This window comes from Dendropsophus ebraccatus, chromosome 15, assembly GCF_027789765.1.
Source record: "Dendropsophus ebraccatus isolate aDenEbr1 chromosome 15, aDenEbr1.pat, whole genome shotgun sequence".
In the NCBI taxonomy this organism is placed as follows: Eukaryota; Metazoa; Chordata; class Amphibia; order Anura; family Hylidae; genus Dendropsophus; species Dendropsophus ebraccatus.
Window position 1 is genome coordinate 11,051,342 of NC_091468.1, and position 14,454 is coordinate 11,065,795.

General features: G+C 43.9%; 1 protein-coding gene across 1 annotated transcript in view; it reads left to right on the top strand.

The window, feature by feature from the left end:
- Nucleotides 1-14,454, top strand: part of USH2A (usherin) — a 504,580-nt gene that overhangs the window by 70,533 nt on the left and 419,593 nt on the right. The window contains exon 12 of the mRNA XM_069955428.1: nt 12,104-12,742. Coding sequence (XP_069811529.1) covers nt 12,104-12,742 — 639 coding nt within the window. The remainder of the gene's footprint in view (nt 1-12,103; nt 12,743-14,454) is intronic.

The following is a 14,454-nucleotide window of genomic DNA, read 5'->3' on the forward strand; positions in this document are numbered from 1 at the left end:
CCCCCCCGCAGCTCCCGCCGCCCCTCCCGCACTCACTTGCTCGCTGCAGCCGCGCTGAATAGCGGCAGCAGCGAGCGGGGAACGAGGAGAAAACGAGCGATGAGAGCGCTCGTTTGCTCCTCTAGACGGCCCGTGGAATAGGCCATTAGCACTCTGTTCACCTCTTCTTTCTGCATGAATATTCTGCGCCAGATGGCCTCCTGCCAGCCTCCATGTTTGCGCATGCATCGATGCTGTCAAGGGCCGTGCATGCATACAGTCCTGCTACTGATATCATGGGCCGCGCACCTCTTCTCTTCCTTGGCATCATAGACCGGGGAAGTGGTGCATGTGTGCGGAAGGGCTGCAGCCAATGCCTAGTCGAGACAATCAGTGTACGTCGCTCTCCAGGTCTACAATGTCTGTGTGAACAATGAAGAGGCCCACGGCCTGTTATATCAGGATGGCGTGCACGGCCCTTGACAGCATTGGTACGAAAATGAAGGCGGGTGCGAGCGTGCAGAAGGCCGTCCAGCTCAAAATATTTATGGAGAAAGAGGAGAAGGACATAGTGGTAAGGCGTGCAAGAATGCGGCACCAGGCCCTCACCACTCCTCTTTGACACTTGATTACAGTCGAAGAGATGAAATTGTGCAGTATTCTCTCCTCCGAGAGCTAGGGCATAGGTACCTGCTAAGTAGTAAACTGTCACATAATGCACATAGTCAGCACCTCGGCTCAGCTCCAGGTGCTGACAGATTCAGTTAAATTGACAGGAGTCTTAGGGCCATATTAGATGGCCGATGGTGGGCCGATTAGTTATGTAAATGAGCGCGGCTCAATAATTGTTTAGCAAGGGCTGTGTATATTTATATATATCATTACGAAGTCTGTGCAGCCCTTGCCCTAACTGTTATACATTACTTCTCCATGCTCCTGGTCTTCTTCTGCCCTATGTTTTTCTTCCTGATGCTTCGGCGGCAGCTTCAGAGCGGCCTATCTGAGCTGACAGACCAATCACTTGTTGGGACTGCTGCGGTCAGTGATTGGCTGAGCGGCCTGTCAACTCAGGGACCTCTTCGGCTACAGAGTGGCAGTTCCAGGAAGCAAGCAGAGGGCAGGAGAAGAAGGGGAGCATGGAGAAGTAATGTATAACAGTTTTCCAGTTGTTAGCCATCGGCCGCACATTGCTATAACTTGCAGCGATAAGCTGTTGTTGGCTGATGATTTTCGATCCAGACCTAAAGACACGATCAACCAATGATCGTTGTCTCTATCACACGGAGCAATAATTTTCTTTGTGTTGAGAAACTTTGGAGGAAGACATGGTTGACAGGGACTGATCGAGGGAGGATCGAAGAAGGGAGGATCGAAGAAGGGGAAATGTATATAGGTATAATCATTTTTTATTCTTATGCCAGCCTGAGCTCATAGAGAAAAAATATTGAGGTGCAATTGACCTTTCAAGTCAATTTCCCAAAATTAATTCAGACCTCAGACTGAGACCTCCAACAATAGTTTAGACCCCAAACTCTATTGTGGTGCAGCCAAGAGGACATGCCAGGAAATTTAAAGGAGAATACAGATGGGCAGCTACATCTCCCCAGGCCCTGTCACCTCCATTTAATAGACCCCCAAAATAATTCAGGTTGAACCCCAGATTTAATTCAGTTCCTGAACCAGTTTATACCCTAGACCTCCAGAATAAAAGGAGAAGTCCCAAAGGAAGGGGGGAAATAGTAAACAATGTAAACTTACCTATCCTTGTGCTCCATAGCGCAGCTCCCAGCTCCCAATGAAAGCCACCAGTGCCCTGCAGTTTTTTCAGAAGAAACGTCAAAAACCCAGCTGATTGATTGCCCGCCCAATCAGTATTTGACGGCGGCACACAGCCCCAGTCACTGACTGGCTGAGCAGGCAATCGATCAGCCAGGCTGTGACATTGCAGCCGGAAGAGCTGAGTATGCGACGTAACTGGATTTTAGCCAAAACTGACATGCAGTGGCCATTATTTTTTTCCACACCCCCTGCCTTCCTCCATTTTGTGAATTAGGTTGGCTTTTGATATTCAAACTCCAAACTCAGGTCCCCAAAATTAACTAAGACCCCAGATTTCATTGTTGAATCCACAAGATGAAAGGGCAAACATGGGTGGGCAACTACCATTCATTTCTTTAAGTCTCCATGCCACTGTGCATTGGTGGAGTGTAGACTGGGACCCGTAGAATCAATTCAGACAAAGAGCCCAAAATTAACTCAGTTTCCAAAATGGCTAAGGTCCTAAAAATGAATTTAGACTCGGAATTTAAAACCATATTGCTAGAAACTTAAGACCACTCCCAAAGCCGGGTGGTGCAGCTGCAAGTCTTGCAAGGGGAGACAGAAAGGATAGGAAATGTCAGCTACATCCCCCAACTTCTATCCCCTTTCTCTAAGCGTTTCTTCATTGGTGGCTCTACGAGATTGGATCTAACGCTTATTAAAGGGAAACTATCAGCAGCTTAGACAAATCTAACCGGCAGATATTTCCCTACTGCACACAGGGTGCCGAGGAGGAAGGTATGTCTCTTACCTTTCTCCTCGGCACTGTTCCCGTGCTGTTAGCAGTGTAATCTTCGGTCCAGAGCACAATTAGGAGCAGTGCCCTGCCCCAAAGCACTCCAAACTTGATCATCCACTCCATTGATTATCATTAGAAGGAGCGGGCCCCCTTTGCACTATGGGGGCGGGGAAGTGCTCCTAACGGTGCTCCAGATGGATTAGGAAGCTGTCAGAGGAACCTTCATCCTCTACGTTCTGTGCGTAATAAGGGGCTATTAGTAGGTTAGAGTCATCTATCCTGCTGAAAGTTACCTTTTAAGGCCATGTTCATACAATGTATGAGACCAACCTTTCCGTGACCCGGCCACCCGCATCAGAACTCTCCACTGCAGGGTTTTCTACAACCGCTATTCACTGAATAGCGGCCACAGAAAACTGACATGTCTGTTGTTTGCGGCGCCGGTAGGGATCCCGGCCTGGCGTATACTATGTGTATACGCTCTGGCAGGGATCCCATAGATGGAGAGGTAATGTATATTTTCGGAATAATCTAATTTTACGAAAATATACAATGTGTGAACATAGCCTAAAGATGATTCACCATGAGTAGCGATAGGAGCATATTGTGATTACCTCTGCTATAGTGTGTATTTTGTTAGACAAAATACTTAAATATATATAAATATATATATATATATATATATATATATATATATATATATACACAATTTCACAACTTCTAGAAGGACAGGCTGAAATCACGAGGAACGCAGTTTAGAGAATTGTTGGGTTACAAGTCCGCGCAATGGAACAGCCCACGTGCGGAGTCCAGGAGATGCCCCTTAGGCCTTCGTCATTCGCGTTAAGAATAGATTACCTGTCAGAAATATGTATGGCATATTCAAATAAGCCCTGTGCATATTTATAACAAGCCATAGCCCACGAATCCACCTAGACCAAATTTAATAGTACAAAATGAGTCATAATTCTTGTTAACAATACATTTATTTTTAACGTTTCTAGCAGTCGATGTTTCGCTTTTATTTTTTATTTTTTTTTATTTTCCTTATTGAAATTAAATGATATGCCTTAGGTGGCTCATTCATCATTGCTAAAAGAACTTGCCTATTGTCGAGGAGTTCCTGAATTTTTATCCCTATACATAATGTATTTTCATCCAGTTTAATAGATGCATTTTGTCCCTGTACATTCTTAAATGCGTGCGCTGTGTGTTCATATATTTTAGGTCAGTAATGTTTTATTATAACTGAGGGGGGGGGGATTTTTCACTGTGAGTTACAATTTATGGCTGACTTATTGTGCTGTATATTCTTATTTAAAACAGAAGCTTTAGGTGAAACTCCTTCCGCTTTCCTACACAAGGCCAGCTTGTATTCCTTCTTATGTTATTTATATGTTCTAAGATAATCGATGATTCAGGGGCCGGAACTAGACAGTGCTGGGACCCATGCAAAACTTTTCAATCTGGTTCTCAGAGCATGGGCCCCTCAGATCAGGCTCTTAGCTATACAGCTTGGTAGGCTGATGGTGGAACAAGAGTTGAATGACTAATCGTCAATGATGAACAATGGCTTCACAGACATTGGAGCCCATTCTAACCAATGGAATTGTTTAAACTGGCCAATTTTTTTCTCCCAATGTTTTTTATCACAAGAATGAAAGAGCAGAAGAATCATCTAAAAGCATGATGCTTACATACAATGTTACGAAAAAGATAAAGCTGCTATATTATAGCGTTCCAAGGTGTAAAGCCCCTATTACACGGGGCAATTCTGAGGAGCAAAGGAGCACCGACCTGTCAGGTCAGCACTCGCTTGCTCCTCGTTCCCCGCTCACTTCCGGAGCTATTACATGTGTCGGCGGAAAGTGGGTAAGAACCACAGGGAGGGGGCTGCCCGGGTGATCGCTAGATCGTCCGGGCAGCCCAGAGAAGATGGCGATGTTTTGACGCCGTCGGTCCGGTTCCACCGAGCGATGGCAGCAGATTGCTGCTATCCTGATCGTTGCCTTTAAACATGTGGAAACAACAGCGATCAGCCGACATGTCCGCTGATCGCTGTTGTTTCAACATGTTGAAAGGCAACGATCAGGATTATAACCGATCAGGTTTATAACCATTTTTATAACCATTTTTTTTTTTTAAACGTAATCATGCGTTTCATTGAAGCCAAAGGGATATTGGCTGCAGTGCACACACGGTATGGAATAACGACAATAATTGATTACAACCATCAAAATATGACAACCCAGTTTCCCATCAGAATTGAGCGCAGGATCGTGCATGTGCACAGACGAATAATGTTCCATTCTAATTGGAGACTAGGGTCCCTGTTCTTGAGTGTGCAGGGGGTCCGACCTCTAAAGCTCTAGTGAGCTTCCAGTTTTTAAATCAACTAGTGTTGAAAGTTATACAAATTTGTAAATTACTTCTATTTAAAATCTCCAGTCTTCTAGTCCTTATCAGCTGAAGGAAGTGGTGTATTCTCTCCAGTCTGACACAGTGATCTGTGCTGCCACCTCTGTCCATGTCAGGAACTGTACAGAGCTGTAGAGGTTTTCTATGAGGATTTGCTATTGCTCTGGACAGTTCTTGACATGGACAGAGAGATTTTTAATATCTACAGAGCAGGTGTTTACCGTGTATAGGCTGGGTGGAGTATATACAGTAGGCCCTTGCACCTGTGGGTTGCTGTTGCACCTTTTGTTTTTGTCTGTACTTAAGCCACAAGCAGCATGCAACCTGCAGTGTGAACAAAGTCATAGATGTGCTGCCAAAATTTCCCTTTATCTATGTTGAATGTGGGGTGTGTGGCTACCTCCTGTTGGCCTGCACTCCACCCATGTCCCCTGGCTGCTATAAAAGAGATCATTTGGCTCCTATCTGCCCAGTCGTAGGCTTATTCAGCCCAGAGGAGGCTAGTTTGAAAATGCTAGAGTAGGGACCATGTCTTGAGGACGCCTTAACGTGGTGACATGGTACATGTTTGGTCAAATAGTTTGCTAAGATCCTCACTTTTCTAAAAAAAAATAATAATTATATTTAAATTTTTAATATCTACAGAGCATGTGTTTACCGTGTGTACGCTAGGAGGAGTATATACGGTAAGCCCTTGCACCTGTGGGTTGCTGTTGCACCTTTTGATTTTTGTATGGACAGAGGTGGCAGCAGAGAGCACTGTGTCAGACTGGAGAGAATACACCACTTCCTGCAGCACATACAACACCTGATGACTTGAGATTTTTGAAATAAAGTAATTCTACGAATCTCTATCACTTTCGACACTAGTTGATTTAAAAAAAAAATCTCCAGAGTACCCCTTTAAATTTATTAAATAGCTTAGTTGACTTCAGAGGCATCCAATAAAAATTGTGTACAGTTGCATTACAAAACCATATAACATTGATCCATTACGCCATATCCATAAGGCTGCCTGGAAAACATGGATACAGCCTATGGCCTTTGGCTGTATCCATGTTTTCCAGGACTCCCTTCTGCAGCCACAGGTAATCAAATGGCGCACACTCGGGTTCGGATGGACCCACGCTCAGTTTGGAAGCATTTCCTTTCATTTTTTCCCTTTTTACATGTATTGAAGTTTTGGTTATTTTTAGGACAGTCACATGACCTCTGCACTTTTAACCTGAAAGTAAAGTTCTTTTGGGAAGTGCAGCTTCGGCACTTTGTACGATGATTTACCTTTGCTGCCCACTCCGGCTCTGTGATGTCACTGGGTGATACTATATAAAATTGATTACAGAGATCAACATTTCAGTTTTAAAATATCTTCTTGGGGTAATGTGAATTGAAACCAGATTACATCGGCATATTTGCCACTTTGGTGACAATAAAATCGTGTCACTTATATTGTCCCTCGTTAAGATTTTCAGCGTGTGTTTTTACAAAAATCAATCTGATAATGTTCAGCACTTAAAGTTAAGACCTAATAAAAAAAAAATTGCAAAGGGGTCTTAAAATTTTGCCGACACCAAAAGAAAAAAAAATCTACGAGAGGTAAAGAAAAAGTGAGATTGAGCTTTTCTGACAGAGGTGTTATCAGACGGCTTCAGAGTCAGGTTACTTAAAGGGAAAGAAGGGAATGTGAAAGTAGAAAACCTTATAGAGACAATCCGCTCTATACGTATAGACTACAGGACATGGCATTGTACCAACATTACCGGAAGGGGCAAAAAAAACACCAAATCATTATACAAATTCTAAGGGTCAATTCACTCTACGCAATCAGCAAGGAATTTCGGTGAGGAGTCCACAGTGCGGACTCCGCTTGAAATTCTGCCTGTCCCATTGATCCAGTGGGATTTCCCAAGCGCAATCTGCCATCCGCCCAAACAACTGACTTGTCAATTCTCCGGGGGCAAATGGTGTATTGCGCTTAAGAAATCCCATTGAATCAATGGGACAGGCAGAATTTCAAGCGGAGTCCGCATTCCGTAATGTGAGCATACCCTGACTCTCTAGCTACTGTATATACTATAGCTTTGCAGTCTTCATTCACATCATGATTTTAGTATTACATGGGGCTATCTATTGGCATTATGTCAACTTGTTGCCAATGGGCCCATAGAATTCAATCGGTCGAAAAAGTCTAATTATGACTATGTTTGGTCCATTTACTGAATGTATTCATTGTGGTTGACTACATGTTTGAGTACCTCACGTATGGCATGTATGTTCAAGAATTGATCTGAATAGAGTCACAAATAGACTCCATTTTGCCATCGGAATGGGCCCATTGGTACCATGCCAGGCTAAAAGCATAATGTGAATGCAGCCGGGTATTTCCCATGTGTATTTTGAAACCTCATAGACTCCTACCTGGGTATAATTTCCATAAAAAGACCTTATGGCCTCGTTCCACTAATCTTTGTAGAAACCACCAACTGGTATAATAGGCCGATGCCACCCTATGTAATATGGCCAGTGTTCAGCAGGTTAATGAACATGTGGTCATTCATTGGCTCGTTCATCAGGTTGTTATGTTATCTAAAAATCATGTAATAGAGAAGGTGTGGCCAAGGGCTGATCTGCCGATTTTCCAAGGAGCCCCGACCACTCGATTACTGAGCCGTGTCTTGATTGTGAAGAATAAAGCAGAAAAAAGAGCAGAGGACACCACCTTGTGTAATCCTGTGGATTGAGGTACAGTATGGATAGTGAGATAGATAAAGGACTCTCACTGTTGTGCCGCTTGGGCTTATAGCATATCACCCCTGAAGGGGTTCATAGGATAAAAGCTGCTGGCCAAAGGACCATGGGTCCGGGATGTTCCCTTGGATTGGGCCAATCGCAGTACATGCAGAGTAGCAAAGGAAAAAGTGGTTGGTCATCATATAGGGGCGCTGCTTGGCAAGGATCTCCAGACGTTCAAGTCAGGTGTAATAAAAAGTGTAAAACCACTAAAATTCTAGTAACAGGCTATAAAACAATAAAAGCAATGGCAGATGATGCGTTTCGGAACATAGCATCCTGTCCTTAGAAGTGTATATTGCATATACACCAGTGTCTCAAAAACTATTTGAAAATAGCGCCAACTCAGCCCACCGGGGGTTGTGGTCAGCGTGATGTCAGTCAAATTAACATGTGATTGATCATGATTGTGGCCTAAGGTGTTGAGCAGCCAGCAGGCCCAGTAATCTTGGCCTCAGTTCAGGCTAGATGGTCTCACAAGTCATAAGACATGATGTTAGGACATATAGAGGCATGAGACTAAAGTCTCGATGTTGAGGGGGAAGCGAACGCTGACTTGTTTGGTCAGTGCTCGTTTCCTCCTTATACCCTGCTCACTTTCTGTGCTATTAAAAGCACCAACCTTGAGAGGAGAAGAGCTGGGGTGCAACAGGAAGCTGTTGGGGGGCTGCCCGAGCAAGCTTTAGATTGTATGGGTGGCCCATAGGAGAGAGCGGCGGTCTACAGATTGTCGCTGTGCTGATTGCTTTGTTTCAGCATGTTAAAGGATCACGATCAGCCAACATCATGCACCAAGCGATTATTGCCCGAAACAGTCGGTAATCGGCAAGGTACGACCGATAATTGCTTTGTGCAGTAGAACCTTTAAAGTATCAATGTCATTTTGTTTTTCTTGCAGAAATCAATAGTACAGGTGATTTTAAGAAACTTTGTATTTGTTTTTGTTTTTTTTCACAAGGACACACTCTGGAGCGGTAATGAATAGGGAAAATGCAAATAATCCTTCTGTTTGTAATTGGGTTTATTAGGCAAATATGCCATTATCTACATTCAAAAAGATTCCCCTCCCCTCCTCTCTCTCATTCACTGCTCATTATTAGGAAATCTTGACTAGTTTACATCAGTCGAGCCCTGTGTAACCTATAGAGAGGGGAGGAGGGAGCAGGGAGATTAGTCACCAGCAGGGGCGGAGAACTAAGGATTACACAGTGGAAGCTGTAGGAAAACCGGTATTCAGAGGTCAGAGAGGTCAGTGCTGACATCAGAGGAGATGGCCGGTGATGTAGCTGTAAATTAACTCTTTGTTGTCCTATTTTGGTGCCTCATCTCCCTCCACTCCTCCCCTCTCCATAGAGAACAATGAAGACAGGGGGAAGAGCTTCAAACTGCTTTTTCATGATAAAAATGCATTTTTCGGCTAATAAACCCAATTGCAAAGTTTCTTAAAATCGCCTGTACTGTTGATTTCTGCAAAAAACAATAAAAAATTAAACAACAGTGACACTTTAAGCAAAAAGGGTGAAGGCTGTGGGCACATGCTATACTAATATTATACCCTGAGGGCAGGATTCATTCCTATAGACCAGGTTTGGGAAACCTTTGTCCCTCCAGCTGTTGCAAAACTACAATTCCCATCATGCCAGGACAGCCGAAGCTAAAGCTATCCAGGCATGATGAGAGTTATAATTTTGCACCAGCTGTAGGGCGGAAGGTTCCCCATCTCCGGTATAGACCCGTAGGCCCATTCTATCTCGCCCACTTTCCATTTCTACTTTTCCTATTTTTGCGGTTATCACGTTTTTTAAATGATCACATCCTTTGAAGAAAGTGAAATGATAATTAGCAGATAGTTACAGAAAATAATTATAATGTATGCCGAATAAATTCCAGGCCAAACCCAGTAATGTTGTCATTAATCACTGCCGCGCTGCAGCCATGTTTTTGTCCTCATGAAAATACAGAATTAAAGCATTAATTTTCCGCAAATTGATACTGAGAGAAGTTTCCACCCCTAGTCTTGGAATATGCAAATTACAGGACAATAATTGAAGTGTGCAACCGCAGAGGATACATTCATGAATTAGGGGAAGTCTCGAGGTTTAACGCTGCGCGTGCCAGGGATGTGGCGACCTTGTCCTCTCCTGACAGTCTTATAATTGTAGAGATTATCTCTTGTGCTTAAAATGGTGAAATACTTCGATCAAAGTGACACAAAGTATAATAAAAAATGAAAAGATACTCAATAGGAGTTTTACACAATCCTCATTATGTTTCAGAGACATAACCTGAAGCTCCTGGGCCCCAATGCCAAATCTTTACCAAGATCCCCTCCTATCGTATAGCTTCTACTGGGGTGTTCTTACATGGACCTTGAGACCTCCAGACAACAGGACCAATGTGCAACTGATAACTCTACTTTTACATACTCCTGTGCCACATTCAACAAGGGGAGTGACTTTTTGAACAGCAAGTGTGGCTTAAAGGTGCCCAAATTCTCCATTTTTTGTTACGTAAAATGAAGCCAACTAATAGTAGGTGCAAACTTAGACTAGACAGGCTGTAGCCAAGCCTGAACTAGCATGCACAGGCCTATGCACAGTAATCCTGTTGTCTGAGTGTGCATTCCCCGTTACTGCACATGTGTGAGATTCACATTAGCCAATCTGTGACATCATAGTATAGGGTCGATTAGCATGACAGCGTGACTACCAGGTTAGCTCCAGTCTAGAAGGCTTGAGGACAACTGTCTATAAAATAGATGACTGTCTGGTGAAGAGTTCAGGACCTACCTCTCATATGCATACATACAATCCACCAGAGGCGGCAGCAGAGAGAATGTAAATCATTAGGCCTAAAGGGGAACTATCAGCAGGTTAGACAAACCTAACCTGCTGATATGTCCCTACTGCACAGGAGATGCAGAGGAGGAAGGAATGTCTCTTATTGTATGTCTCTTATTGTATGTCTCTTACCTTCTTCCTCTGCGCTGTTCCAGTGCAGTTAGTTGTTGCTCCATGGTCCGGTGAGACCATTAGGAGCACTTCCCATCCCCATAGCATCAATTCAGCCTGCCCCTTCAGCAGGATGTGCCGCGCCCCTTCAGAATATGGATGTGCCACAGACTTTGTGTACAGTAGATAGATAGATAGATAGATAAATGATAGATAGATAGATAGATAGATAGATAGATAGATAGATAGATAGATAGGAGATAGATAGATAGATAGATAGATAGATGATAGATAGAAGATAGATAGATAGATAGATAGATAGATAGATAGATAGATAGGAGATAGATATCTAATTTATCAAGGTTCCCGTATGCCCCCAAGGACCCAGTTTAGTATTTGCTTAATTCAGACCTGAAACAAACAAACAAAAAATAATAACTCTGAATCCATGTAGTCCAATGTAACTTTATTAACCCCCTCCCGCTGCTGCACTGTAAATTAACATCCCTGCAGCCTATGCCCCATGCTGCAGCGATGTTAATTAACGTTAACATTAATTAACGATCCAGGATGGCACAGATGCAGGAGCTGCGCCTGTGTCACCTGGGATGGGTCACGGCTCTCAGTGATAGCTGGGGACCTGCCACAAATCTCAGCACCGGAGCCGCGCTCCGGTGCTGACAGCTAACCCTATAGATACTGCCGTCAGCACAACCGCATCATCTATAGGGCTCCAAACAGAGAATTCTCCCTCTACAGAGGGAGAATTCTCTCTCCGGTGTCCATCAGGGCTCTGCAAAGTGATCAGCGAAGCCTAAGGCTTCTGGTTTCCTGGCTATGGAAGCCGGTCGGGGGTCGGGAGGGAAGGCTGGGCACATGGGGCGCGCGCCCATGTGCACTGCCCCATCCCCTCTCTCCCCTGCCGCTGTTACAAGATAGTAACAGCGGCAGGGGACAGAGGAGAGGGGGCAGACACAGGGACATCAGCATCAGGACATTATAACGATCCCATAAGCTGATGTCCAAAAACCCAACTTAGGCATTGAGGTGTCAATGACCCCATGTCGTGAAAGGGTTAATCAATTTTTTTTCCAAATTATGTAAAAAGATTATGTAGAAGATTGTATGGAGCTTTTAGTTTTTTTTATGTCATATTGAAGACTGAATTCAATGAAAATTTGTCTATTATTCCATTTTGTTTGTTCATTATTTTTATTTATTTATTATGTATTTATTTATTTTCACTAATTCACTTATTTTTACTAATAATATTAATAGTGTCATGTGTTATATATACTAATATTACAGATATAATGTACTAATATTGTGATGTGTGTGTTATTTGCTGTTATCTGTATATATTGAGCACGGCTGTTATAAAAGCCTCTCATCTGTATTTCTGCAGGTCCTCGGTGTGATCGCTGCAAACTGGGCTTCAAACAAGACACATTAGGACAGGAGAGCTGTATACAATGCACGTGCAGTCCTTATGGCGCCATCAATCAATTTTGCAATCCAGTCGGTGGACAATGTAAATGCAGAGAGAATGTCAGCGGACTTGACTGTGACACCTGTATTGACAACTATTATGGGTTGGATGCTGACGGTTGTAAACCCTGCGAGTGTCACGAGGAAGGGATTATCCCTGGAACAGTGTGTGATGCTGTGACAGGACAATGTGTTTGTCAGCCTAATGTTGGTGGAAGGCAATGCGATGAATGCTCGGAGGGCTACTACAAATCCACACACAATGGTTGGACGTCGTGTCTTCCCTGCCACTGTGATAGATCGGGGGCAATCAACGCTTCTCAGTTTTGTGACCGTATAACAGGACAATGTCCGTGCAAAGCCTCAGTAACAGGTCGGCGGTGTCATATCTGCACCCACAGCACCTACAACCTGTCTAGTGCAAATATTTGGGGCTGTCAGGATTGTGACTGTGATCTTAATGGGACATTACCGGGCACGACGTGTGACCCTGTCAATGGGCAATGTCAATGTCTGCCAAATTATCAAGGAAGGAGATGCAGCCAGTGTAAGCCCGGTAAGTAGTGTGCAGTATGAAGCATCTGAGATATGTATATAGGCCTAGTGATGTAGCTATAGACAGTGACGTAGCTACCATAGAGGCAGGGTAGGCAGTTGCTATGGGGCCCGTGCAGGAGGGGGGCCCGGGGGAGAAGGTAAGAGCAAGTGTCCTTCTGCTTAACCCTTATGTACTGCAGTGTGTAAGTGACCCAATATTTACTTACATGCTGCAACAGAAAAAAGGGTTAACAAGCAGAAGTCAAAGAGATCTCCTCTGAGAACCTCTGACCTCTGTTCTCTGGATGTGCCATCAAGTAAGAAAATTTGCAGAGCTCCATGCAGAGGTCAGGGGTTATCAGGGCACGAGTAGTAAAGCAGAATCTCATTTTCTTCTAAACATTGGGACACTCACACACTGCAGTACATAAGGGGTTAAGCAGAAGGTAGTCTGCTCCTGCACCTATGTATTTAACCATAAGGGCTCCTAATGGGCCCTTATCGGTAAAAACAGTGGACTGTCATAGCAAGCAGCAGATTTTATTTTCTGGCCACATCACAGAGCATACACTGAGGGTCCTAATTTTGCACTGGTAAGCTACGCCTTTCCTTAGGCCCTTTGTACAAGTTCTGTATTATACTGAGTCTATAAGGTCCTGTTGTGACTGAGGTTGGGGGACTTGGGATCCTGTTCTTGACATGGCAGAGGTTCCCAGCAATTAGACATCCCCAGTGTATGCTTATCCTCTATCCTGTGGATGGTGGGTAGGTCTTAATAGTGCGGACAATCCCTTTAAAGGGGTACTTTGAGCAGTTTAGATGATTTTAACCTGCTGATAGCTCTCTGTTGTGTAGATGACGCTGAGGAGGAAGGTATGTCTCTTAGCTTCCTCCTCTGTGCTGTTCTGGTGCAATTATTTGCTCCATGGACTGGTGAGACTGTTAGGAGCACTGGGGCACCTTTCAGATCACTGCTCGCCCCTTTATCAACAATCTGTCCCGCCCCTGGCCGGCCCACTCCATCATTAGAAAGGGGCGGGTCAGCTGAGGGCGGATCGGCACTATGGGGGTGGGTGGGCACGGGTCTCACCAGACCATGGAGCAAATGACTAACCTCACAGGAGGAAGGTAGGGACATATCTTCCTCCTGGGCGTCTCATGCACAACAGGGAGCTAGGAGCAGGTCAGATAGTCTAACCTACTGATAGTTCCCCTTTAAAAATAAAGGGGGAGATTGATAAAACATGGTGTAAAGTGAAACTGGCTCAGTTGCCCCTAGCGACCAATCAGATTCCACCTTTCATTCCTCACAGACTCTTTGGAAAATGAAAGGTGGAATCTGATTGGTTTCTAGGGGCAACTGAGACAGTTTTACTTTACACCAGGTTTAATTAATCCCCCCCCCAAAGGGTCTGCCTTTTCCTCCCCAGAAATAACGTATATTGCAATTCCAGATACAGCCTGTAGACAAGAGGGGCGTTATATCTAGAAAAACATTGACTATTTTTTTTCTATAATTTTTTTCTTTAAGACCCTATCTATATGGGAAACTAAACACATTCTTCCCGTCAATACTACTCACATAAAAGTGATACCATACCATTGTATCTTGAATGTTAAGAAATATTTAGATTAAAGGCGTGGTTCAGCAAAATAAAAAAAAAATAAATCTTTCAAATCAACTGGTGCCAAACTGGGCCAGAGATTTGTAATTTACTTCTATTAAAAAAT